This window comes from Ochotona princeps, chromosome 4 (assembly GCF_030435755.1).
Source record: "Ochotona princeps isolate mOchPri1 chromosome 4, mOchPri1.hap1, whole genome shotgun sequence".
Classification (NCBI taxonomy): domain Eukaryota; kingdom Metazoa; phylum Chordata; class Mammalia; order Lagomorpha; family Ochotonidae; genus Ochotona; species Ochotona princeps.
Window position 1 is genome coordinate 49827012 of NC_080835.1, and position 10708 is coordinate 49837719.

The following is a 10708-nucleotide window of genomic DNA, read 5'->3' on the forward strand; positions in this document are numbered from 1 at the left end:
CTAGTGGCTAGTCCCCACCGTGCATGTGTCAGGATCCCATACGGGTACCGGTTCTAATCCTGGTGGCCCCACTTCCCATCCAGGCTTGTGGCCTGGGAAAGCAGTCAAGAACGGCCCAAAGCCTTGGGACTCTGCACCCACCCATGTGGGAGACCTGGAAGATGTTCCTGGCTCCTGGCTTTGGATCGGCGCAGCACCGGCCATTGCGGTCACTTGGGGAGTGAGCCAGCGGATGCAAGATCTTTCTCAGTCTCTCCTCTTGTAAATCTTTTTTTTTTTCTTTATTGTTTCCTTCTCTTGTAAATCTGACTTTCCAATAAAAATAAATCTTGAAAGAAAAAAAAAGCACACACATCAAAAAACTATCTGCTGAGTATCCACTATATGCCAGGCACTTTAATTAACAATGGTAAGCAACAGACATCGAGTCTGCCCCCATGAGGTATAAAACTACACATTGTTAACACTTTTACAAACAAAAAAATTGGAAATTATAGGAGCTCCCTGAGGAAACAGTATTTGAATTAAGACCTTAAGACCTTAAGAATAAGTCAGTTAAAACGGAAAGTATTGCAAACCAGAAAGTAAAAACGCCACGAGAAGGAGCAGTATGGTAGGTTAGAGAAAAGGCAGCCAGTGTGGTTACAGCACCCAGAGAGCACATGAAGTATGATGCAAGTCAATTTAACAAAAAGTATTCGCACAATGCTAGAGGTAGGCAAAGGCTAGATCCTGCAGAGCCGAGGTCATATTTAGAATCTGAACTTTTACTCCAAGAATGGCAGGTTACTGCAAAACTTTAAGCATCAGTTTGTTTTCTGGCTGGTGTGTGGAAAGCACACTTTTGGTGTATAAAAGTGAGCATGAGGAAAAGCAACAGGGTGTCTCTTGCTCCCCTTTTGGGAGGCACCCCACCTCCTGGGTTTCTCTCCAGAGGTGCATTCCCCTTCCCTGCTCACCTGGTCCCTACGCAAACAAATTTTTCTGTCTGCAAAAAAAAAAAAAAAAAAAAAGCAACAATTGCAATAACAATAAATGAAGACAAAGAAAAGCAGATATTCTAAAGGTCACAGGATAATTAGAAATGCAAACTTACAGAACTTGGCTGGCAAATGAGTGAAGGTATGAGAATGAAGGAGGTGTCTAGGTTTTCAGTCTCTGCAACTGGAGGAATACCACACAGGAAGAGTTCATAATGAAACATGCGGGCTTGGGGTTCCTTTGATACCTAAGTGGAGCTGTCAAGTAGCTTGGAGACTTGGGAGTCATCAGCAACAAACTGAAAAATAACAGGACCTACCTAGAGAAGCTTAAGAGTCAAAGGCTAGGGGGAAGGTGAGCCTACACAGGAGACTAAGAACCTGTACTCAAATCAATAGTTAGTGGTAAAAGTTTTAGTGACGTCAGACACCAAAGAATGTCAAAGATGCAGAAACAGAAAATAGCATTAAATGCTACCGAGAAGTGAATTAAGCTGAGTATGAAACCACCACTGGATTCTGGGAGAGTACCATTAAGAACTGTTTCAATAGAATACAGGCTGACCAAAAAGAATGGAGAGTGATGTTTAAGATGGAGCGTGCCAAAGTATGCAACTGTTTTGAGATTAAGTGTTAATCTTGTGGGAATACAAAGGTTGAGACTCCATATCAAGTTTCCAACTATGGATTTAAGTGTAAAGCAATAATTTCCAATAGTGGTTTCTTTGGGGAGTATTTAGCTTTTCAAATGCAGGCACAGGCCAATGTTCCACTTCATCCCAAAGTCCAAAAAAAAAAAAAAAAATAGGTGAAAGGCAAGGGAATTCAGCCTATTGCAACAAAAATCACCAGTCAAAACTAGTTGGGGATCTAAAGCAGAAAGGTATTAATAGAGGAAAGGCAGAAGTATTGGCCTGAATGCTGCATTACAAGCAAACAATAACAATAGAGAATGGCTCAAGAAATGAAGTGCCACTGGATAAAATACCGGTAATAGCATTTTGGAGATAGAGATGAGTTTGGGGTGATGACAACAGCCCAGAATATAAACGACCAGGTGGTTAAGGCAGGGTGGAAACTACTGGAAATTGGGTCTAAAACCAAAACAATCAATGGAACTGAGGAACTAAAGGGGTGGATAGGAAGATCAAGCACGAGATATTTAGCGGAAAATAACAAGAGGAGAGTTGTTAGTAAGAATGGTAGGACAAGTTATCAGAGGGTTCTATGAATGAGTAGCTTCAAAGGAGTGGGAAGTTCTAAAGAACCAAGACAGGATTAAAAACATAAGAAACTGGTGGATCAGCTTGAGGAACATTTGTTTTTCTATGCCTAGAAGCAGGGTGGGGACAAACGAGCAAACGGTCCAGAAGGTTTTAGGCAGAGAAATCTATGTTCTTGGCCCTGTACCAGCAATTACTATGTTGCAGGCAAAGAGGAACAGATAATTTATGAGAATTTATTACAAATGTTAGTGGGGAGGATTTGTCCATCTGTAGCATTGTATTTTAGGGACCCATTCATTCATGTGGCTCTGGGTGAGAAATTCACATGCTGTAACTCATTTATCCTTCTCAAGGAGAGAATTTTATTGGATAAACATAAAGCAACTCAAGTTCTTGGCCAGCAAGTTTTAACTTTCTTGACACTCTTTTCTCCATTGGTAAATGTGTATAAGGGCTTCTGGATTCTTGCTTTCCACATCTGTTAAGTGGGGATAAGACCACTTGCAGCATTGTTGTAAAGATTAACTAGGATGGGGCCCAGCGGCGTGGCCTAGCGGCTAAAGTCCTCGCCTTGAAAGCCCCGGGATCCCATATGGGCGCCGGTTCTAGTCCCAGCAGCTCCACTTCCCATCCAGCTCCCTGCCTGTGGCCTGGGAAAGCAGTTGAGGACGGCCCAAGGCTTTGGGACCCTGCACTTGCGTGGGAGACCCGGAAGAGGTTCCTGGTTCCCGGCATCGGATGCATCGGATCGGCGCAGCACCGGCCCGTTGTGGCTCACTTGGGGGGTGAAACATCGGATGGAAAATCTTCCTCTTTGTCTCTCCTCCTCTCTGTATATCCGGCTTTCCAATAATAAAATCTTAAAAAAAAAAAAAAAAAATTAACTAGGATGAAGCATGGCATCAACCAACACCAGAACGCATACACAGTGCATGCTCAAAAAATACTGAGAGGCACCTAGGTGCAGTAAAAAGGAAATGGACTGGCAAGACAGATCTGCTTTTATTGCAAATTTGTTCTGCTATTTGAGAATCTGAATTTTCTGATTTATAGATGAAAAACATTGCTCTGTGGGTCATGGTAGTTTTTTTCTTTATAAATTGTCATGAAAGCAAATTTTAGGAGCATCAAATAAAGAAAGGCACCTGGGGAGGGATGGTTGAGGATACAATTTATTAAGAACAGAGGTGTAAAGTAACTGCACGGTGATTAGGAGAACGGACCAGGAAGCCACTAAGGATTGTGTGTTGAAGATGGCTTGGCTGAGGCTGGAAACTTTTGACTATGTGGTGGTATTCATTACACAGCTGCTTTTCTCAAGTTTGAGTAGAGAAATAGACTAGATCAAACATATGGGATGCTGATAGCAAGAAAACAAGGTGTGGATAATATGTCACTCAGACTGTTGCATTCAGAAGAAAAGGTATTTGAGGGGGGAATGGTAAGATAGACGAGAATGACAAGAATGGAACCAGAAAACACAAAGCAGGAAACAAAGTTTCTACCAGACAGAGCTGGAGAGAGCGTACTGACAAGCCCTCAATGATCAGGGAGCATTCAAACGGCCCCGATGATTTTATTTTATCCCCTTTCTTCATAACCACCACCACCACTTACTTGTTTTCCATTTTCATTTTTTCCAAGCTTGGCTGCATCGCAGAATATGGTCCCCAAGTTTGACCCTTCAAGATTGTATCCAAAGACAAGCAAACAGACATTGTTTGGTTTAAGATTTTACTGCTCAATCCAGGAAAGCAGCAAACACTAAGAAAGTAAAAATCTGGAGAAATTCCAAAACACCCCAGAAATCCTAAACATTCATCCCTCTTGGTAGCTCCTGACTCCCAAGGAGGCAGTTCCTAAAATCACTGTGAGTTTCTGATCTGTAGCTCATTGCTGTCTCGTTTCCCTGGATGAGCAGGATCAACAGCCCATAAAAAGTTACACACCAACGCACTGTTGATCACACATGAGCCATTCAAATCCAACAGGCTAGGGATGGCCGGCAGTACTCCCATTTTCTGTCTTGTGGGCAGGAAGCATTTCTCTTGCAGCTACCAACCTTAACACTGTCCCTACAAAGTCGGCCTGAAGCAGCTGCCGGGGCACAGGGAAGCTTTCCTCCCGCATACAGAAAGTGACTTCTCAGTCTTCAGGGCTGAAGCGAGAAGATACACATTGAATGACAGAAACGGGGCTGGTGCCAACAGTGCCCAGTAAACCAAACGGGGTAAAAGGTGGGTTTATTGGCTCCAGGAAAAGGGGCTTCGTTGCCCAATTTTCAGGCTCACCAAGTTCAAATCCAAATCGGGTCCTTCAATCTGAGGGAGCCCATCCAAGGCCCTGCCTTGGAGGTTGGGGTCGGTTAGCTGCCAGACGGCGAGACTGGGGGCTGTTGGGCGGCGACACCTGGCACGGCCGAGGCAGCCTCGTAGTCTGCGATGCGGCGCTGCACCAGGGCAGGCATGAGCTGCACGTAGGCAGCCATGAGGCGGTGGTTGGAGTGGATGAGCTTCCCAGCACAGTTATGCAGACAGGCCTCCTGCAGGGGGGAGAGGAGGGAGAAGAGAGGAGGGAAGGGAGAGGGCAAGAGAGTCTTCTCAGACCCGGCTCCATCTTTCCCCATCCGCTGGCTACGGGTGAGGGTGGTGTAAGGACCAGGGCCAGGCGGCTAGGGAAGCGGGCGAGGGAGGTGGTCGGTCCCTAAGTGGGGACCAAGGGTGAGGGTCCCACCTCCTCCGCGTCCAGGGCTCGGTGGTGTAGGCTGGGAACACAGCGCTGGAAGCAGAGCTCCGTCATCCGATTGTAGACCAACAGGAAGTCCCGCAGCTGCAAGAGTAGGGGACCAGAACTCGGCCACAAGAACCCCGCACCTCGAGGCCCCGCTGCCCGGGGGCTCCCAACCCGCTGTTCCCAGCCTGGTTCTCCGCAGTTCCTGCAACAACCACAGGATCGTCAGCTCACTGCTGGACCTGCGCGGCTTAGCCCTCACTCACGTTCCGAAGTTGCTGCTGGTGAAGCTGCTGTTGCTCCATCACTCCAGGCGCTCACGCCTCGCATCACTTCCGCTACAGAGTTTTGGGGACCGCCCCGGAAGCAGCCTCTCGCCGCTCCCCCAAGGACTAAAGGGTTGGCTCCAGGATAGCCCTGCCCCCGGCTTATACGTCACATCCGCCCTTAGAATCGGCGACGTGGCCGGCTTCTTCTGCCCGGAGAGGACGTCACTTCCGCCGAGTAGCTGACCTGCTGCTAGGATCGCGACGGGAACTGGAACCTGAGGTCCCCAAGCCGCTCGGGCCTGGCGCCCTGAGGGGAACAGCTCCCCTGCCCGAGGTAAGATGGGTGTGCTTGGGAGAGGGGAATTTGAATGCATGAACCTGTCCAGAGGCAAGATGCCCCTGAGGAATAGGCAAGGATGAGGACACACCTGATGCCCAGGTGTATGGGGGCGATGAGGGGAGGAATGGACTCACACACCTGAGAGCCGCAACTGACTTATGAAAGGGGTCACCCCTGTCCGGAGGAAGAGACTTTTGCCAGCGACCAAGCAGGTACACTAGCTGGTTCAGCCAGGGCCTGATGCAGAGGGCCCCAGGAAGAGGAGATGCATGAAATGGGGGTGGTGGTAGGAAGGCCACCTGAAGGAAGAGAGAAAGAACATTTAGGGGTGTGAAAGGCGGAGCAGTAAAGGAGCTTACGGGAGTGGGGCAGAAGCGCCCAAGCCCTGGAGAGGAGTTGCCTCTTGGAGGGAGTAAACGCACCTGTCTCTGGATAAGTACCAGGGCATTGTAGGCCTTATCACTCTCGCTTCCGTTGCCTCCAACAAGTGCCTGTCACGTGTAGGCACTCGCCAAGGGGAATGAGTGAGTGGATGAATGAACACCCAAGTCCAGGTGAGGTTGAGGGAGGGGAGGTGATGAGAAGACACCTGAGGCTTGGGTACTGTGTGTTAAAACATGCACCTGGGTAGAGGGAAATACGTATACCTGAGGAAGGGGGTGGTAGCTGAACGCCAGAACACTCAGGCTGTTACCTTTAGAATCTGAGACATCGCAGTAGAGGACTGGCTCTTCCAGAGTGCTGGCCAGTTTCCAGAACTCTGTGTGTTGGGCTTTGCAGGGTGTTGGGGTGGAGGCCTTGGCTGCAGCCCCTTCCCTAGCCATGACGGACGGGATCCTAGGGAAGGCAGCTACCATGGAGATCCCCATCCACGGGAACGGCGACACTGGGCAGCTTCCTGAAGATGATGGGCTGGAGCAGGTGCTTGTCTTTGGTTCTTCTAGTTTGAATTGAGGAATCCCACTTGATAAACCCTGGGCGCTCATCCCTCTTGCAGAAACCGCCCTGAATTTATGTATCTCCCGTCATTCTTTTCACAAATTTCCATTCTGATTCTGTGCAGACCTCTCTAGTGTGCTCCCTCTGTGATGCTTCACTCAAAGCTTGTTCCCAACCCCACAATGCCTCAGCTGCCCCTGTGTTCCTGAAGCCCCCCTCTTCTCTGGCCTATAGGACCTCCAGCAGGTGATGGTGTCAGGACCCAACCTCAATGAAACCAACATTGTGTCTGGGGGCTATGGGGGCTCTGGTGATGGACTCATACCCACAGGTATGAATGGTCAGAGGCAGGAAGCTTGAGGGGGGCGGGCAGGAGTGGTTTGGAGGAGCTTAGTATATAAGTAGATCTTGGAAAGCTTGGGAACTTTTGTTGACATGAATCCGGCAGAATCCTCAGCCCAAGGCTCTGAGTCAAGTGAAGACTTTTGGTTCACAGGAGTTCTGTTATATAGTTTAAGGCTAATTTGGAACTTTGTGAGGCTTTTCAGAGTTTTACTTTAGACTCTAAACTTCAGAGGAACAAACAGTCCCGTATGTCCTACTAACTGAGATTCCATATGGAAATATCAACCAGATTTCCTGTTGCCAAGAACCACTATATTTGATATCCTACCCCCAACTCAGTGTATCTTGTTGTCCCTGCACAACAGCCACTCTTTGTTCTGCTCCTGGTGACCGCTCCCCAACACACACACACACACACACACACACACACACGGCCAGGTGTATATTGGGATATAGTTCTCGGCATTAGATCCATGTTCTTTGTGAGCAGGAAAATTCATTTGTCTCAAGCTTCTTAAGGGGAATTATTTTCTTGTGCTGGGAGGAAAGGCTGTGGGACCATAGAAGTGTCTGGTTGTAGCTGAGAGCAGCTGGTGTTAGAGAACTTGGTCCTTTAGGGTCTGGCCGCCATCCGTCTCATAGTACCACTCCTACTGGCCCTGGAGATGAAGTGGCTCGGGGCATCGCTGGAGAGAAGTTTGACATTGTCAAGAAATGGGGCATCAACACATATAAGGTGGGATTCAGTACCTCTTCCTTTCCCTAAACTTCCTCCTGGGTTATCTTTTCTCAAATCTTAATATCCCAGCTATGGCTGAGACTAGGAGCCTGGGGATGCTAGCGTTTGGGGAGTCTGTTGGGAGGAAGGTGGGGTGCTAGGGTTTCTGACTAATTCCCTCACTTCCTAATCAGTGCACAAAGCAGCTATTATCAGAACGATTTGGCCGAGGCTCCCGGACGGTGGACCTGGAGCTAGAGCTGCAGATTGAGTTGCTGCGTGAGACAAAGCGCAAGTATGAGAGTGTCCTTCAGCTGGGCCGGGCACTGACAGCCCACCTCTACAGTCTGCTGCAGACCCAACACGCACTAGGTGACGCCTTTGCTGACCTCAGCCAGAAGTCCCCAGAACTTCAGGTGCTTCAACCAGACCAAAGAGGGTTGGGGGACTGGGCCCTGGCCCTTCCAGACAGTCACTCCTCAGCCTCCCTCCCTCCCTCCCTCCTGCAGCCCACAGGGAGAACCCCTCCAGGGTGGGCCCAGCCCTGCCCCCAGCAGCACTCACCTGTGGAGGCAGCCTAAGGGTTTGTACGGAGTCCAGAAGTTGGAAGGGGTGGGGGAGGGGGCACACCAGGTGCCTCACGAGTAACCCCTCTGTAGGTTGTCAAAAATGCCTTTGGCACTCAGCCTAATCGGAGCCCCCCCCTTGCCTGCTGCAATAGCTATGTGAACTTATCTGAGACCCACCCACCCCCATTTGCCCCTGCCTCTACATCCTACCCAGGTGTCCCCAGGGTTGCCCTACTAATTTGTTGGCTAAGAGAACCTTGCTGAAGGTAGACATCCTTGGTTGTTCCAGTTTTGATGGCTGTTTCCCACCTGGGGAGGAGGGAAATGAAAGGCTTTAAGTTCTACTCACTTAGGGGCTGTTGCTCAAGGCTGGTCTCTCTCTTCTGCCCCCAGGAGGAGTTTGGCTACAATGCAGAGACGCAGAAGCTGTTGTGCAAGAATGGGGAAACACTGCTGGGGGCTGTGAACTTCTTTGTCTCTAGCATCAACACATTGGTCACCAAGACCATGGAAGATACACTCATGACTGTCAAACAGTATGAGGCTGCCAGGTGTGGGCACTGGCAGAGCCTAGGTTTGGGGATTTGGCTGGCATGGGTGGAAGTTTGGGCATTATAAAGGAGTGTGTGTTGAGGACAAAGGGATGGAGACCAGCCTCTGTCATCCCCTCCCTAGGCTGGAATATGATGCGTACCGAACAGACTTAGAAGAGCTGAGCCTAGGTCCCCGGGATGCGGGAACACGTGGTCGACTTGAGAGTGCCCAGGCCACTTTCCAGGCACATCGGGACAAGTATGAGAAGCTGCGGGGAGATGTGGCCATCAAACTCAAGTTCCTGGAAGAAAACAAGGTGCTAACCCCACTCCCTTGATCCTAGCCCACTTTCCCAGCTAGGACAACCCCTCAGAGCCGCTGCATCACTGGATGGGGGAATGCAGGCTAGGTGTGGGTGATTTGTGTTCCTTCAGCCCCTTCAGGCCCTGGCCCTTCTAGGTTGCGCTCCCTTTGATCTCCAACCTTTTCTGGTGGAGGATCTGGCTGCTGGCCCAGGAACATAACAGGGCAAGGTTATGCCCTGAGCTGGGGGTACCAAGATCCTAGACTCAACAAATCAAGTCTGGTTTCCTCCATCAGAGTGACTGACCCTTGTCCTTTGACTCCCTGGGTAACATCCAGCCCCCAGGCCAAAAGCAATTCAGAGCTGAGTCTGTGTACCCCGGGTCTGTGTGCAGGCTCAGGCTCACAGCCCCTTGGGAAGGGCTGCTGAGTCTACCCTTACCTGATCCTGCTGGACCCCCAGATCAAGGTGATGCATAAGCAGCTGCTGCTCTTCCACAATGCTGTGTCCGCCTACTTTGCTGGGAATCAGAAACAACTGGAGCAGACCCTGCAGCAGTTCAACATCAAGCTACGGCCTCCGGGAGCCGAGAAGCCCTCCTGGCTAGAGGAGCAGTGAATCGCTCGTAGCCCAACTTGGCTGTCAAGAAGGACATTGGGAGAGGCAGCCCCAGGGTGGGGGAGATTGGACACAGGGGAATCCCTTGCCCTCTGACTTGGGCTCCCTTTCCCTGGCTGCAGCCTGATGCCAGTTTGCCCACACTGCTGTGATGGGAAGAGGGCTTGAAGGCCCAGAAGCTGCTGTCCTGTCCTTTTATCTTCCTGACCATGGGCCCTCATTCCCACGTCTTTTCCTTTCACTCCACAGCCAAAGGCTATGACAGAAAGCACTCCTTGGCCAATGGCATCACTCCTCAGGCCTATCCTCAGCTCCTGGGGTGTGCCCCCTCTCTTCCCTGACCAACAGCAGAGCCTCAAAAGGCCTTGTCAGCCAATGGCAGCTCTTTTTGGGCTCCCCTGGGCCAATGATGTTGCCTCCAGAACCCTTTGTCCCCCCTCTATGCATGTCCATTGCAGAGAAGGGGACTGGGACCAAAGGGGTAGGGAAAATGGGAACCCCATTTCTGGCCCTGCTTCTGGATGGGCCCCACCTACCCCATCCACCACCCAATTTAATTGTGCTTAGAGCCCAGGAGGATTGGGATCTAGCACTAGGAATAAACCTTTCATAAAAGCAGGCCCAGTGAGGTCGATTTCTGGGGGACTCTAGGAGGGTGGTCTGGGTGGAGAAATGTTCAGTCGCATTGTGCACCAAAACCTTACCAAGTCAGAAGAACTGCAGCCAGGAAGCTAAAGCCAGGACTCAGGGATGATCTGAAGACCCAGCCTCTTACCTCTGCCCCAGCTGAAGCCAGTTTTGTTTGTCCTTCAGGCTAGTACCAAGAGAGCTAGGAATCTTGAGAGCAAACAGTCAAGAGGGGGTTGGGCTTGCTGAACTTCATCATGTATTCATTCATACAGCAAATATTGACTGAGTGCTTTTATTTGCCAGGCTCTGCGTTGGGCCCTAGGGAAACATCAGTGAATAAAGCACAGTCCCTTCCCACAGTGCTGAGGGCCTAGTGGGGGATAGAGACAAGTAACCAGGCAACTACAACATAGTGATAAGTACCAGGAAACAAGTCAGGGCTCCCTGGGAGCAGAGCAGGGCCATCAGCCCTGACTGAGGGGAGACTGGGATGTCAACTAGGAAGC

At 50.1% G+C, this 10708-nt stretch overlaps 2 protein-coding genes across 3 annotated transcripts; one reads left to right on the forward strand and one right to left on the reverse strand.

The window, feature by feature from the left end:
- Positions 1-4418: 4418 nt before the first annotated feature.
- TIMM10B (translocase of inner mitochondrial membrane 10B) lies at positions 4419-5365 on the reverse strand. Its single transcript, XM_004589998.2, has 3 exons — positions 5203-5365; positions 4940-5035; positions 4419-4748 (listed from the first exon to the last, which is right to left on the reverse strand). Exons 1-3 carry the CDS (start codon positions 5239-5241, stop codon positions 4572-4574), a joined length of 312 nt encoding a protein of 103 aa, XP_004590055.1. The 5' UTR covers positions 5242-5365; the 3' UTR covers positions 4419-4571.
- A 65-nt stretch (positions 5366-5430) lies between these two features.
- ARFIP2 (ADP ribosylation factor interacting protein 2) lies at positions 5431-10192 on the forward strand. Of its 2 annotated transcripts, none has more exons than XM_036495108.2 (8): positions 5431-5539; positions 6326-6466; positions 6719-6815; positions 7447-7565; positions 7742-7963; positions 8510-8667; positions 8792-8966; positions 9417-10192. In XM_036495108.2, exons 2-8 carry the CDS (start codon positions 6368-6370, stop codon positions 9570-9572), a joined length of 1026 nt encoding a protein of 341 aa, XP_036351001.1. In that variant the 5' UTR covers positions 5431-5539; positions 6326-6367; the 3' UTR covers positions 9573-10192. The 2 variants fall into 2 exon arrangements, with proteins under 2 accessions (XP_036351001.1, XP_058519455.1); XM_058663472.1 differs by having other exon boundaries at positions 9349-9485.
- The last annotated feature ends 516 nt before the right edge of the window (positions 10193-10708 follow it).